The sequence below is a fragment of the Ambystoma mexicanum genome, chromosome 7q (assembly GCF_040938575.1).
Source record: "Ambystoma mexicanum isolate Mex_15411 chromosome 7q, UKY_AmexF1_1, whole genome shotgun sequence".
Taxonomy (NCBI): domain Eukaryota; kingdom Metazoa; phylum Chordata; class Amphibia; order Caudata; family Ambystomatidae; genus Ambystoma; species Ambystoma mexicanum.
The window spans coordinates 54,926,860-54,943,643 of NC_090941.1; the positions used below are offsets into that span (position 1 = coordinate 54,926,860).

Sequence of the window (16,784 nt, forward strand, 5' to 3'; positions counted from 1 at the left end):
ACATGTTAGGGTCATGTAGACCTTGTCCTTTTTGACCTCGGGATCAGGGGATTACTTGAATTAGCAATGTTATCCTACAAGTATACAAGAACAGTAATGCTATCCAAATACGACATGCGAAATATTTGTTTGATCTGTATTAAAGCAATATGTAAAGAAAGTAACGTTAAATTAGAGAATAATAATGTCTGTTAGTAAATGTATTTAAAAGTAAACTGCATACACGAGATATGTAAATTAGGAAGCGAACCTGGCTCAGTGTAAAATTAACTTGTAAGAGGCTGGACATCATTATAACAAACTGTATAAATACGCTGATGTCCAGCTAGCAAATTCTGCTCACTGCTCACATTGAACCCTGCTGGTGGTCTCTGTGATGTATTGACAGCCAAATAGCTGTTTGTGTACTTTGTGCAATACTGTTCAGTTTTGTAACAAAGATTCTGGGAATCTTTACAAGCCCGTGTCGGTGTATTTTCCTTTGCTTGGTGTAACAGCCGTAATATTGTATTTTTCTGATTCCACAGATGGCGCCCAAATAGGGACCCTCAAGATTGACTTTGTCTCGTTGAAGGTTGGCTCGGCTATCGTACCGGGATCGAATGGTGCCAACAGAAACGGCCACTCTAGACGAGAAGCAAATTCCTCGACGAAACTGCACGATCCGATCCCTGAACGACGTCTTGACGAGGGTCCATGTATCGAGGTGGGTAAATTTGCCGAAATTTGCCAAGTATCCTGCAACTAAGAAGGTGAGGCGAGGAATCGCTGGTGACCCGCTGAAGGTTTGGCACCCTGCACTGCTGCCGACCTGCGAGACCACTCGGCCTCTGATCGTACGAGAAGGTCTGCAAAGGCGCTTCGACCCTTTAGAATAGTGGGAACAACTATTCTCGGCATCGCCACTAAATCCTGTACATTAGCTTTCGGAAGCGTCCCTGGGCCATCCATTGGACTGACCAGCCTACACAGGAATCTTGCTCTGTCACTGCCGTCTGGCTGCTGCTAAATTCCGAGTCCTTGACACTCTCACACGATTCGTACACTTGGCGTTCCCAGGTCTGAAGTGAGACGTGTGCTTTTGGACTGGAATACACGCGGCTGCCGTGTTGTCCTGCTGTGGTAACAATCTGTGCATTTTCGCTGCATTTGGGACACCCTCGACCCTGACTCCTGCTATTGTGGAATCTACACAGTGTCGAGACATCCTCCTGATTGCATCTGAACGTGCCAGTACCGAAACTGAACTGGAGAATCCTGGGTCTGCCTGCATCGGGGACCGGTGAGTAGTCAATACCCTAAACCGGTCACCCTCCCACAGGAGCCTGTGGCTCTCCATCGCTGGTGTATACCGCAATCCTTTCCCGCGCTCACGCCCTGCTTCTGCCCACAAGTGGAGGCCTTGCTTGAGTAGCAGGGATTTGTTCATCATCGTTTCGTTCACCTCTCTGAACTGTCTGATTTTCCTGAAGAGACTCTCCTTTGCCGTTGGCACCCACGTGTGCAGGTACTTTTGAGCACAAGGCTCCACTCTTCGTAGGGCTCGGACTTCCTTCTAGTTAGGTGGCCTCTGATGTCGAACTGGGTCTAACGATTGCTTGCACTGCCTGTTTCCCCCCCCCATCTAGGTGGTCTGCATATTTCGTGCTTCTAATTCCTTAGACCCCTTGGTCTTGTATATATATTGTATTGATTGTGATGTGTTGGTTTACTGGAGTTTTATCGTGATTCTTTACTATGGTCGATGTTACAAAGGTCTTGTAATAAATGTGTCTATATTTTTAATATACCACCTGCCTGGAGTAATTTGTAAGCGTCCTTGCTTTGTGTGCTCATTGCGGGCTTTCAGTCACCCTCACCCCTCTTGAGACCTAGTCTTGACCGCCGCCATCGCTACCCTGATTGGTCTGGCTTGTCCAGAGGTTACCCTGTTCCAAGAAACTAGGCTGGCCTTCTGAACCTCTGCCCCTCCAGGACAGAGTTCAGAAATCCATTTTAACAGCACGTTATAAATGCCTTATCATATCATATCATATCCTCCACTTCTCCATAGGTTCCCCCACAAACATACTAAGCAGCCCACCTGCTACCAAACTAACCACACAGAAAAAGGACAATGACAAAAAAAGGATTGGATTTTCCTTTTTAGGTATATGACACAAAGATAAAGTGGATGGTTTTTACAATGAGATTGGAAGTGCATGTTTTCTTTCTGCATAGTCATGTTTACTTTCGAAAATAAATATAAAAAAAGATTTAAGTAATCTAAAGAGCAATACCAAAAGAAGAAAATAAAGACAACTATTTGGATCCATCTGACATAATATGATGCTTCGTGTATGGTACAGTGATTTATTTGTGTTCTATTGTGTGTGTGTCTGTAACACAATGTGATACCTTTATGTAGTGATTATGATTGTGTCAAATGTTTTATTCGTAGTCCTGAATCATGTTTTCCTAGCCCTTTTACAGTCCTCTGATGTGCCAGATGCTGCTGAGGCTATCATTTCTGTGGCTGCTCTGTTCATTTGGCATTTCTCTCTGACAGTGTTGGTGAAATATATTGATCGCAGCTCTTATGCTGGGTGAATTAAGTACTTTGTCACTTGCTTTCTATTTTAAACCAGGTCACCAAGTAATCTGTCAGTCTGATATTGCTTTTGCCTATAGGTGTCCTTCCATCCCATTCCCCTTACCTGATGCCTATATATCACAAACAACTATTCTTCTTCATGCCATGGGACTTCATGACACATTGTGTATCGTGGGTCCTCCGTTTGCACTACTCGTAAACATAAATGGATAAGCAGCTTGTGTTGCAGCTATGGTTTCCATTTGCATACATTATTACCATTTTGTGTTTTAGTCCAGTCTGCCAATAACATGAATATCTGTGCCAGTGTGTTCACTGCCTTCTAATGGCACTATAGTGTGGTGGCATAGTTCTTTTTTGGGTGGCACTATAACTAAACACCTGGGTCGTGTCTTGCTGGTGTAGCCTCGTGCCTAACATATTATTTGTTAATTTTATGTTCTACTAAACTTTATTAGAACAGGTTGTCTTCTCTTTAGATTATGATATAATTTGTGTTTACTTTGGTTCTATTACCGTTTTTACCTCCTTTTGCTATTTTAATCTAGTTCTAATTTAGATTGATCTTGTTTTGAAAATGTCTTTTTGAACATGAGAGACAAAGTATGATGTTAGTTTTTTTATCTGAATGTATATAAAATGATTAATTAAAACACATTTGAAAAGTTGATTATATCAGCTAACCAAATAAAAAAAATATATTATGTGTTAATTGTATGTTCTACTAAACTTTATTAGAACAGGTTGTCTTCTCTTTAGACTATCACCAAGTGTGGTATTAGGGCTTCAAGCACTGTAGAGGTCTGCATTTAATGCGTATCCTGTTTTATTGTCACAGTTTCCATTATCTACCCATTCACTAGGCTTGACATAGGGCGTCTAACCACCAGTAAAGCTACATTGCAAGCTTCCCTTATCATGCATACAGAATGGGCACTACCCAAAGAGACTGGGGCCAACTTTATTGCAAGAAGCCCAAGTTGAGGCTTCCTTTTCCTCCTCTTGGGAAACTCTGATGGCTTTAGAACTCTTCCCATTAGGCTATGCTATGTCTCAGGTGACATTTGTCCTCATAAGTGTCCTTAATGTTTGTCTCGGGACCACTATGTGTGGCGGGAATTATGTACCAAACAATGGAACCTCCTGATGCTGGCTCTAATGTTCATTAAGGCATATACTTGCCTAAACTGATAATATGTTCATATTTCTTTGGAAAAGTAGCAACAAGCCCTTTTTGTGGTGTATTTGGTAGCCTTGAAGAAGCCCTTACTTGATACAAAAACAATAATGCTGATTAACATGTCTTCTTAAACGCTTTATAAAAAAAACAGGATGATGCCTTATATATATATATATGGCACTTTATACAAGTTTTTTATAAAGTGCCATATTTTTTATAAAGTGCCATATATATATATATATATATATATATGGCACTTTATAAAAATGACAAATAATGATACATTTAAACTGTATAAATGTCTCCTTGTCAGCATGAAAAGCTGCTAAAAATGGTGGAAGATATTGCTCATTAATGGAGTTTTATTATTTGTTTACACATTGTACAGTATGTACCTGTGACGTCTAGTAGCTTGTCATTCTCTTGTTCTTCTTTTGGAATGTTGACAGGAAGTTCATCCCCTGCCCGGAGTTGTGCTTCTTCTATTTCTTTATCTTCATGGTATCGGGTTTGCTGTTTTTTCAGGTGTGTATGTTTTCACACAGGTTTCTTGTGCTAAGTTTTTTAATGCTTTGCCCTGGAAGATGCCCCATTTAAATAAGAGCCATCTCTTCCTAAACTATGATCACCCAATTTACAAACGAAACACCCTGTGCATGCAATTTTCGGGAGTCTCTCTTGTTTTATTTTTTTCAAATATTGAATACAACATATTCTTGTTTTTTATATGATGTGCTCCTAGGTGATTTGTAAAAAGGTGTAGTTCTTCAATCAATCTGGGTTCTGACTCAAATGCAGCACATAGATGTCAACCATACAGGTGGTCAACGGCACCCTCAACATGGTTGACAATGGCCACCCCTGCCTCCTGGTTCTACTTGACGTCTCGACTGCTTTCGACACAGTAGACCGCCAGGTTCTCATGGACACCCAACATTGGTGGATGGGATCAGCGACCTTGTCCTACACTGGTTCATGTCCTACCTCGCCAACCGCCAGCAGTTTGTTCAGATGGACTCCTTTAGATCACCAATTCTACCAGTCAATTGTGTAGTCCCGCAGGGTTCCATTCTCTCCGCAGTGATCTTCAATCCTCCTAGCCAGACACACCATCCACATCCACCAATACACCAACAGACACAGCTATACCTCAAGATTGACTCTATCAAGGGCATCCACAGTCTCAAAACCTGCCTCTCGCTGATCTAGTCTTGGATGTCCAGTGCATACTTGAAGGTCAACCCCTCCAATATCGAATTCCTACTCCTCACCAACAACACGGAACACCCAGACATCCAGACCTGGCTTTCAACCCTGAACTCTGAGGGCTTCACACCAGAGCTCACCTCCTGCGCCAAGTCCCTCGGGTTCCACATCGACAAACACCTCTCCATCAAGACACACATAGCTAAGAACACTCAAACAGTTTTCTATCATCTCTCCCTCCTGCGGAAAGTCAAGCCCTTCCTCCCTCTGGATAGCTCCACATCCACCATTCAAGCACTGGTCCTACCCCATCTGGATGGGGGCAATGCCCTCCTCGAAGGCCTCCCGTCGTCCACCCTTCTGCTCCTGAGAAGTGTCCTACATACGGCCTCACACCTCGTCTATGCAGAAGGGACCACTTGACCCCAGCCCCCATCAACCTTCACTGGCTCCCACTGCATACATGAATCGCCTTCAATTCTTGCTGCATCATCTACAAGGCAGTCGCCTTGAAGTCCCCCAGCTATCTTGCAGAGAAACTCAGCATCGCTGGCGAGCAGTGCACCACCAGAAGGCAGGACACATGCAGACTTGAAATCTGGCAATGCAAATGCCCCAAGACCATGGAACATTCTCCCCGTCAGCATCAGACTTTCCCCCATGATCCTACAATTCAGAAAAGAACTCAAGACCCACCTCTTTCAGGGGTTTCTCCTCCTCCACACCTAGGCCATCAAGTCACCATCCACGCCACCTGTCGCGGTAGAAGAGGTCCTTACCTTTCCTCCCCGGCACCCTGTACAGATGAATCCCTCCTCTGTATCCTATCCACACTGTACATTTGTTCTGTTATTACCTCTGAAAAGTGCTCTGTTATGCAACTGTAATGTTGTATACCTCTGTAAAGCGCTCCGTTGCTTCTCGAAGCTAGGTCCATGCTGAATAAAAACCATAATAATAATAATTATCATTGTTTAAGTGGTGCCTACCACAAACTCCTCCAACTCCAGAATATCTTTATCCATATTAAAATGTGGAAAATTATCTCAAATATTAGAAAACCCTACTCCCACTATCCCTGAAAATTAGGTTAAATGTGGTGGGACTACCTGTTTACTGGTGTAGTACATTTATAAAACTGTAGGTGGCAGTGTATATAGAAAGATCAACAGTGTGTATCTAAGGTCACCGGAGCTGTGCATCCAATATTTATCTGTGGATCCTGTAAAGTTACAATGGTGATATTGGCCTCTAAAGTGTGACGAATCCACCAAATGAAAGTCGTGGCACTGGAGAACTTTGCAAGACATGATCACGTGTGAAGCAGTTTTAGAAGAAAACACTGCATACCTTCCGCCACAACCCTCAGAAAATGTTCCTAGATATTGGAAGAAGGTAAAAATGTGCCACCATTGGTACATTTTTAATAGTACAGGTTTCTGATTGCTTGTTCAATTATTCTACACTCTATCGCTCCCAGATCTTCAGAGGAGTTACTTGTGTGCCCAAGACTATGCCGAAGATTTGGATCAGGGAGCAGCATTTCAGAATTCCTCTCCTCTTTAGTAGCAAAGGAGGTTGTTGTTGCCAATGAAGTGGAATGTGAGGAGGCAGCAGAACCACCTAGTGGAAGGCATTACACTGAGTCTTGGGTGCGCCCATGTATTCACTTCAAAGATAATCTACCAAAAAAGAAGGCCGGAAGGATTGTGTGTCAGCAATGACATTGCAGTATGAGCCGAGGCCAATTGGGGGCAGAATTCTAGAGGACATTCTCGAAGAGGAAGCACATGCAAATGCAACATAAGAGGACTTTAAGTCAATATTACGGGAGAGAAGCAAAGAAAGGGAAACTGTGGAAGCTGAGGGAAGTGTAGAAGAGAATCGAGCTATGGAGGTACAGCTAGGAGACGAGGAGGAGCCTTGGAGGCATTTAGAAAGGAGACTCAAATTCTTAGGAATAGAGTAGATTTCTTTAAGGACTGCTAGAAGGTTCTTTCTGTTGGTGAATATAATCTAGAGACGTTATTTCCTTGTTTTAGAACAACATAATTGAGTTTGTTCCCCTACCTATTTTTTTTGTTTACTTTTCTTATTTCTTTTTTCTGTGAATAGGTGTATAGCCTGATTTTGGTTTGTAGGCTATGCAAACGTTTGTGTTCCAGATTTGTGTTCCCATTTTTGTTTTTGGATGACAAAGTATAAAAAAAAAATAAACTTTCAAATAAAAGTCATATTTAGTTCTGGCATTCTTCAGTGAAAAAGTTACTTCATACTTTGCCTAAAGATAACATAGCACATTGATCGTGCATAGTACGTATAATGAGCATCTGTGCATGGCTCTCAACCTTGTGTATCGCAAGGTGGGTGAAAATACCCGATTTTCTTTAGGCGGGTGAGGGCCCAATGAAGTGAATGGGCATATAGGGGGCTTGGCGGGTGAGTCAGCTGATTGTGAGGCGGGGGACACCGGCCAAAAGCGAGTGTTTTGAGAGCTGTGACTGTTCGAACTGATGCGGGTGGTAACACAAAACCTTGCATTTTTTTTTTTAAAGAATTGTCAATTTTCTACTTCTTCTTGCATCTCTTTTCTGTGCTGAGGACATCATGCCTATGAACACACACAATCCACTTCTGAAAACAATCTATGCCAGAAAGCTGATCATGCCAGCAATGCCACCGCCACCCATGTGGGTCCTAAACGCATGCTGCAATCTGTTACTGGCAGCGTTGGCCCACTTTTGTGTCTAGTGTCACCTTGATACATTGTATGTCTGTTGTCCAAGTAATGTACGTTACAGATGGCTCCTCCTTCTCCGCCCCATGCAGCAGCATTTCACGCTCCTCTTGCACGGGTCATGGAAACGGAAAAGCAGTGGATCTAGCCCCACGGCTTCCAATCCCATGGTAAAGAAGTTCAGGGTGCGACTATTTTAACACACCCTTTCTACTGATATCATGGGATTAGCTCAGGGCTGCAACTAGCAATCACATCGGTGTCAGTGGGATCCACCACTTTGTAATGGTACCAGAGCCTGGTATTAGGTTTGGTGTAATGCCTGGTTCACTTATGGCTGTTGCAGTCCGCTACCCTCAGACATATGTGTTAGTTAATATTATAGAATAATTCATTAAGGCACTCGTCATTAAGTGAAATGGTTAATCTTTTCATATTTTTATTAATAGCAATCACAAAAAGCTCTTCTCGTTGTGTATTTGGTGGACCCGAAACATGTCTGTTTTTTTGGGGGTAGGAGAAACGGTTAGCTTTCGTCTGAAAATCTGTTAAAAGTAAACAAGAAGAGGCTTTAGAAGGGAGGCAGTTTTTCTCAACATTTTACAAAAAAGGTAGCAGGTGCCCCTCTCCAGGAAGAACATGGCATGATAACCTGTTCTGTGGTTTTCTTCCCACTTTGAGATTTCGCAGCCATCACTTTTTGCTCACTGTACCTTTCACAGATGGGAAATATCCATTTGCATATCAGTCTTTGTCCCGCCCACATGGGCAGTCCAGCACCGAAATGCTATGGCAATTGCCTTCTGAACAAGAGTACCAACAGCAACCCCATACACGTGTTTCAGCCTTGTCGGGCCTCATCAGTGAGGTGGAGCTGTGCCTCTCTTGAGTTTTTCTCTACATACTAAAATAAAGAAAATAATCTTAAACTGCAGAACATATGTTGGTGGGAATACAAACCGCTTCCAAAAACGTGTGGATATGCTGTACACATACTGCCACGATTGTTTCCATTGTGTGCAGTATGTACATGTGTCCTCAAGTAGGTGCGTACTGTCGTCTTCTTCCTGTAGGATTGCTGCAGGAGCTTCCTCACCTATTAGCTTCTGCTGTTGTGCTTCTTGACGGTGTTCGTGGTACTGTACAAACTGTTTCTTGGGTTTTTGGTATTCACACACTGATCTTTTCCACTACCCTTTTAAATGTGTCATGATTGAATGAAGTACAATAGGACAAGTAACTTTCTCCTTCACAGCTTCATTGGCGATTACACATCTATGCAGCACAAGCTGAGCCTCAGCTTTCAGAAGTCCTTCATGTGTCCTGAAAAACTTCCAGACAAAGGAATGTGATGCCAGTTTGTGTCTGTGATTCCGCAATGTCTTCTAAGACTAACACCATCATCTTCAGGCTATCTTTTCCCGGTTTCACACTTTTAGGAATGCGTCGAGTAAAAATGTCTCCGAAATGAGGGAAAGTAGCAAGCTACAAACTCTAGCTAGAAATTAAGTAAAATGAACAAGACTTCCTGTTTCTTGATGCAATATCTCACTTAAACGGTAGCTGGCAGTGTGCATAGAAACAACTGCAGCTATTATCAATATGTATGTATCACTTTATGAAGCATCAACCAAGCTGGGATGCAATGGATCCCTGTACATAGGAGCCGCAACCCTGGGGGTTACAAGAAGAGTGCAGCGCCAGTAGAACATTTGAGATGGGAAGGGGTGGCAGGGGAGACAGAGAAGGTGCCAGAGGGGAAGTTAGGGTTCAGTAGAGCGATCAGCGTTTGTTGAAATGTTCTTTGAAGAGCAGGATATTCATGTCCTATCTGGAGTGTAGGAGAGAGGTGGGTTAGTCTTCTCTGCATTGGTAACTTGTACCAGGGAGAGAGGATCCATGGCAGGCCTGTTTCTCTCTTGTACTTCCTCATTTCCAATCTGGCCATGGCGTCTGGTGGTGTGCTTACATCCAGAGAAGGGGAGTCTCTCGGCCATGTAAAGAGGTTTTGTAACTGCTTTGTATGTGATGCAGGCTTTTAACATGATTTACTATTGCTGGGAGGATAGCTCAGGGGCAACACACTTATCTTGGAAACAAGACAACACAGAGCAACATTGTAACAGATTTACACTATTCTTTAACCATGTTTCCTCTTTTTCTTTGGAGAAACCCCAAAACAACCTTACAGGCCACAACAAGAAACTTCCTACCTTGTCTTCGGTTTGTAGGAGTGCGTGTAAGCTTACTGGAAACTCCCTTGCCACACCTTCCAACACAGGTGCCGAAAGGAGGCCTCTGGGAAACCCTCTTGCGGGAAGAAAACCCGGTGTCGAGAGTTGAAGGGGTGACTGGCCTCGTTGATCCTTAGCGATGGAGTACGAAAGTCTTGCAGGGGAGTGTCGGAATAAGTCTTCTTGAATGGTTAATTGAACAGCCCTTTCTGGAGGGATGGAATGAATAGTGTTACCCCAATAGTCTTTAGAAATAACCACTCTAGGGTAAATAGGGACACTGCAGGGAAGGTACCTGAGAGGAATTCTCGAGGGCTATTGTGAAGAGACTCTGGTCGCTAAGAACAGGATCCAGTCTGTGCAGGTTTAAAGAAAAGAAAAGGAAGGGTTTATGTAGAATTTATTAAAGCGGAGATGTCAGGAAAGGAGATAAAACTGCCAGAGGGTCCTACCTGGGAGAATGCTGGCGGAGGTACTTTGAGGATGGGACCTCGGGGGAGTTGTGACTGCACCGGAACATGACTTGTATGTGCTGGATACTGACAGGGGAGACAGCAAATATTAATAGAAGGAAAGTACAGACTGTTGGTGTATGCTAAGTCAGAGAAAGGGATTGCTTTCAATGGCCTGATGCGTGTTTAGTCCACGTATTCGAGCCGGTAGTGTGTGCGAGGCTGGGACAAGCGAAACAGAAAGGGGGAGTGTCCCTGAAGAGAAATGTAAGCAGAGGGGAGTACGAAATCACAAGTAGAAGCAAAAAAGCAACGTAGTGTGAGACGCGTATCGCAGAGATGATGACTCACGGAGCGTAGCTGTTGTAAACAGTAGCAACGCGCCGTACTCCTGCCGCTTCAGATCCATATAGTGTTTCCAGAGAGGGGGGAGGAGCCTCGCTCTCGTCCTGAAAAGCTATACCGCTCCTTCTCGGTTCGGGCTCCATGTTGGAGGTACAGACCCTCGTTCTTGGCTGTAACCTCCAACGATGCCAGAGCGAGGTCTTCCGAACACCCGCCGTAACAAACATAGGTTCAAATCCCATATGTGTGATTAGAAGCTGGCCCCTACTATTAAGCATGTTATAAAATATGAATTAATCAATTCTTCAAGAGGTGCCTGGTGCAGCGCCTTGAGGATGAAGATGACGTGGTTGAATTTTCTGAGTCCTTTGATAATGGATGTCTTTCAGAGGAGCCAATGTGGCATCTCAGGCTCCTACGAGAGGGGCATTGCCACTGTCCATGTGGGAGACGACCAGGGATTGGATATCTGTTCTTAAATTGGGGATGGGTTGAAAGGCTTGACTTTATGGAAGAGTGCAACCTGATATGATGCTGGCATCCTTTGTGAGCAGGTGTTTAAACTCGTTAAACTCTTTTAAAAAAGATATACCTTATGAATGGACTAAGCACTAGAATATATAAATGAACTAAACAGCTTCTCGTTTCCAACTCTGCTTGGTTGATTTGCACCGCCATTTTGCCCAAATTAGTGGAATGACATTTTCTCATTGGCAATGGATAAACATAAAAAATGTCAGTTAATTCTGCAGCATACAATTGGTTGATCATAAGCCTCATGGTTGAACCAGCCTGTGTTGAAAAACGAATTGTTTAAAGGCTATTAAAGCCTTGTTCCCTAGGTTAGCACAAAACACTCTGATAATGCAAACAAGTGTAGCATTAAACTGCTCGACACAGGATTTGAGAAACAGAGGAGTGATTTATTATTTTATTGACAAGGTCATTGTGTAACTAATGTATGATCAACAGAGCCGCCCAGCTTAAATCGCCATGTTTGGTTAGACCAATGTTTCTCCAGAGGACTTTTAGTTTCGACACTACAAACACCAGGACCCATATGCAATATTGTTACGCTGGGGCATTTTTAGTTTTGTGCAAATCATGCAAAATGTCGTTAGGTATCATGACAACTGAGAATAAAGACCTGTGACAGAAAACAATGACAGTTTCCCAAAACATTGTTCTTTGCTGTGGAATAATTAATATAACACATCAGAGGCTTGCTCAAGTGCACACAGTGCGCTCCATGACAACAGGAGGATGCTGTGCACCATGAGGTTTATACCCCAGTCAGGCTCACCCAGTCTTTTACCACGCCTTGTTTCAATACATTGAGGAGCACTAATCAGTAGTGATATTGGCATTGATTTTTACAGCACTTAGAAGCTGCATGAATCAGGCGTGATACGTGATGTGCGCTTGACGCTATGTTGTTGAATGTAGTACCAGGCATCCAGGGTCCTAATCTCATCCTTCCCACTGAACCCCGATGTGTGTTCATGATCAGATGATATCATCCGCTTCTTCTTGACATCCACTACCTGCCAAAACTGGGAACACCTACAACTAAACCATGTGCCAATATTAAATAGCACAATCAGATCCACGTTTTTTTGTCACTGTTTTTTTGCACGTTTTCATTTTAAATGTGCACTTTTTTTGTTTAAATGATGGGTGTCTCCCTTCACCATTTAGCGCACCCCCACCACCCCACCCTGCCACCATCACCCCCAATACCCTACCCTCAAACACTCAACAGATTTATAGTTTTAAAAAAATTAGGTGAAAAAACGACATAGGCGCAAAAGTGCACGTTTAAAAATCAAACATGTGAAAAGACGATGGCGTAAGCATGGCAAGCGGGCACTTTTAATCAGGCTAAACACCAATATTAAATGCTCTGAAAATGAAGATGGATGTGTCTTCCCATTTGATAGGTAAGATATTTATTGCCAAGACCTTTCACACAAATAGAGGTTCGAGCAAAGTGGACACCTCCAATGCAAAATGTCCTTCTGAAGGGAAAGCCAAGAAATGTATGTGCAAATATTATGCATGGATTCCTAGATAGTTCCTGGGCTAAACAATCTCTTTTAGTAGTTTGTCATATGCCATATGATTGTCAATTTTTAAGGCGTTTTTCAGACAGTGCCAGAAATAATAGTGAGACTGGGGGTTGGTCGGCCATTCCAGAACTGACCTTTTACACAATCTCTTCCTTAATTTTAAGTATCTTGAATTCCGCAGGGCTTTCTCTAGAAATATGAATATAATAACATCTTTCTTTTCATCAATAAGCCACTGGTGTGCCATGTAGAAGGCCATCCTAAAATGGCCACTTTGTGCATACTTGTGTGTCAGCACGAAGACAGTTTTTCTACTCATACGTATGCTTTCGGAGAGGTTTTCGCATATTGGTTGGCCTGGAACCCAGTCTCTGTCCTCCAGGCATAAATTAATCTGTTTCCCACCACGGCCTTCAAGATTTGGAACTAGTTCTTCAAAAACCCATTCAGATGTAGGCACATCTTTCGTATCATAGGAAATGAATGCATCATAACACTTTTCTGAGGAAACCAAACGCCGGTAACCTTTCAATTTGGCAGCACAGAAGTGGTAACTATACCACATGTCCCAGTAAAAGAGGTGATTTGAGACCGTGATCACCATGAGGCAGAGTATAATGGATGCTGACACAGAATGTAGTATGACAAGTGAAAATTCCTTTTCACAAGTGTACAGGTCCAAAACAATCAGACTTTGGCCTCTATGCGCTCCTGGACCTGCACAGGTAACATCAGTGGCAAGACGGGGAATATAGACAGTAGTTTGATTTATCCACCAAACAAACCACACTGCCTCACAATTGCACTTGAAAGGATTACCCTGAAGTAGCAAGATGTCCAGGTTGTTGATCACATCTGTCGGGAAGCTGGACTTGCTGATTATGTCAATCTTGTTATCACTAAGGTCCAGATATCTCAACTGGAAAGCTCCTAGTAGAAAGTGTTCAGTCAGTCTCTTGATGTGGTTACTTTTCAAAATCATTTTAGCAAGGGTTGATGTGCAGTTGGAAAGCTCCCGGGGAACAGTGGTCAACATGTTGTAGCTCAAGTCCAAGACTTTTAGATTCTGAAGAAAGGGAAGCTTCCCCCAGTTGAATGTTTTAAGACCATTGTTGTTTAAGTAGAGTTCTTGAAGTTTAGGAGGCATGCCTTCAAAGCAACCCGGAGGGGCAAAAGACAAGTGATTGTAGGAAATATCTAGCTTCCTTAGATTTGTTAACGGTTTAAAGAAATCCAGATATTCCAAAATTCCATCTGCCCATAACACGTCTAGACGATTTCCCTTAAACTCAAGGATTTGAAGAGATGAACTGTCCATGTCTTTGTTGGTAGATGTAGAAATTTCATTCCAGTTTAGGAGCAGCCTCTTCAGGGAGGGCAAATACTTTGTGAAATTGAGCATGTGAGTGATCCCTTCTGATAGAAAATAATGTTTGTTGTTACTGAGGTCCAGCACTTCTAACTGTGTCAGTTCATGGAATGCAGTCGGGTACAAAAAGTCAAGCCTATTATTTGAAAAATCCAAATATTTTAATTGTCGTAGATATTGAAGCTCACTTCCATTCAAAGATTGACTGATGGCATTGCCTGACAAGTTGAGGCACCTCAAAAAAGTGAGGTGTTGGAAATCCTTGGCATTGATAAAAAATATGTTATTGACGCTCAAGTCCAAGGTTTTTCCAAATTTGCGGCAGTCCTCATTAACAAATGGTATAAAGGGTATATTTTCTTTTTCTTTGGTCTTGCAACTGCGACCATTTTCATCATACCTAAAATAATGAGCCTCCCTAAGCCCACTGGTGCTGTAGATGTTTTGTGAATCCCTGGAATTTGAGCAAGATCCCTGATCGGATTCACTGGATGGTGATATTTTATTTACCGATAGATCTAGCAGATGCAGGGAAGGAAAATCCATAAATAGGCCTAAATTTGCAATCTTAATAAAATTAGTTCCCAGATCCAGGACTGTCAGATTTTTTAGACTCAGCAATGGACGAAGATGAATTTGATCAAGTTCTTTAAACACATACCCCCTAACTCGAAAGGTTTCCAGGGATAATAAAGTGGAAAATGAGTCTGACAGTTTCATAAATGTGGGGTATAACTGTAGGTCATAATTAAAAGAAAAATCTAGCTCCTTTAGATTGGGCAAAGAAGGCAAAAAATTAGCTTCACCCATTACTTGAGTTAAAAAGTTTTGGGAAAGGTCTAAAACTTGGAGTCCTCTAGTGTTTTTAAACCAGGTGCATGGAATGCTGCGCAATGAATTGCTCTGGAGCCGCAGGATTCTTAGGTTTCTTAGGGAGTGAAAGGCTGAATCATGGATTTCAATTGATGCATGGTCTGGGCACGGGGTACAGGGAAAAGGGGAATTGTAACACCGGGGGCAGTTGCCATGTAAGTCAAGAATCTCCAAATCGGCAAGATTCTGAAAATCTTTTTCTTGGATATATTGAATCATGTTATTGTATAAATATAGTTCCTTTAAGGTAGAAGGGAACCTTCCTGGTACACGAGTAAGGTTATTGGATTTAAGTGACAAAATTGATAATTTTGTAAGATTGCTGAAAGCATCAGTCTCTATATAAAATGACACATTGCAAGGGTTCCGGTAATAGCAGTTCTGTCCCAAATAGATAATCTGTATATTTCCAAGCTCAGTTAGATTGTCACGTGTGATTGAAAAAATATTGTTTGCTTCAAGACTTAGTAACTCCAAGTTCGGAGGTAGTCCCCGAGGGATTGCCAAGAGCTGGTTTCCATCCAAAAACAGAGATTTTAAATGTGTGAGTGGCATGAAGCTGTTGTTCTCAATTTGAAGTCTCTTAGTGCAAACATTGTCCTTTGGCCCCAATCTGACCGGCACGCAGTTGCATCTGAAATCAATCTCCACTAGTTTCTGGAGGCGGTGAAAGGATGAGGGTGAAATGTTTGGGATGTGGTTAATGGTGAGAGTCAAGTTGGTGACGTTGGAGGGAATTTCTCCTGGGATTGTTGTAAGTCGGCGATCAGTGCAGTCCACCAGTAAGACGCCTTCTTGTGCAAATTCTGCCACATCGCATGGGAGGCTTTTGGGATACCAGGAATTTGCAGGTACATTTGGATACAGCGATATCAGAACAACAAAGTGGAGCAGCATGACCCAGGAGCTTTGTGCAGGTACCTAGAGGTATAGAAAAATATGAAAGATCTTAAGTAGAGACATGTGGGACACATCATATCAGCATTTAGATTCTGTGCGCTCAAATCATAAACATGATTTCTCTGTGGTACTGATTTCACAAGTGAACAAACATTTTTGGAGTTCGAGATCCATGCACATGTTGGGACAATCCCTGAAAGACATGCCCAAACCAGGGCGTGTCAGAGAGTAAGGACATTGAAAAACATTGGCAGGTGATGTGGCTAGGCAGTATTTTTACAGCATCATTTTAATTGCAGTTTTTTTACGCCGCATATTTTTTACAAATGCGTTTTGCTTCAAAATGCATGGGTGGTGTTTGCATGAGGCAGTATGGGTTGGGGAGTGAGATGGTGGGGGTGGTAAAAGGGTGGTGCGGTATGTGTCTTCGCACATTTTGTGGCAAAAAATGTAAAAAGGAATCAGTGGTAAAAAAGGTGTGGTGAAAAAATACACTGTAAAAACACATAGAACAGAGATGTACACTGCAAATGTACATCTGATTGTTTTCGAATTTTATTATGCTACTTAATAGATCAAGCATTGGCAAAGACACTAGTGTTTGCATAGTCATTGTGTAGGCATTTTCTATCCCCCACTTTTTGAAATGTTACAATCACTTTATTAGAAGGCATTGTGAAACTGTTGTCAAGGGAGGATACAGGGGGTAAGCTACAATTATACTGTTTTTGCTTACATATTGCTATAAGAATGGAACTGCTTGTAAAACAGAGTATTCTTAAAAGCCAAACAATAACACATACTCATACCAACTACATAGAAGAAG

General features: G+C 42.4%; 1 protein-coding gene across 2 annotated transcripts in view; it reads right to left on the reverse strand.

Annotated features, from left to right (window-relative positions):
- Window positions 1-11,649: 11,649 nt before the first annotated feature.
- The window catches only part of TLR7 (toll like receptor 7), a 178,871-nt gene continuing 173,736 nt past the window's right edge, over window positions 11,650-16,784 (reverse strand). For both annotated transcript variants that reach the window (XM_069639432.1, XM_069639433.1), the window contains one exon: window positions 11,650-15,979. In XM_069639432.1, the coding sequence (XP_069495533.1) occupies window positions 12,830-15,979 (3,150 nt within the window). In that variant the 3' untranslated portion in view covers window positions 11,650-12,829. The remainder of the gene's footprint in view (window positions 15,980-16,784) is intronic.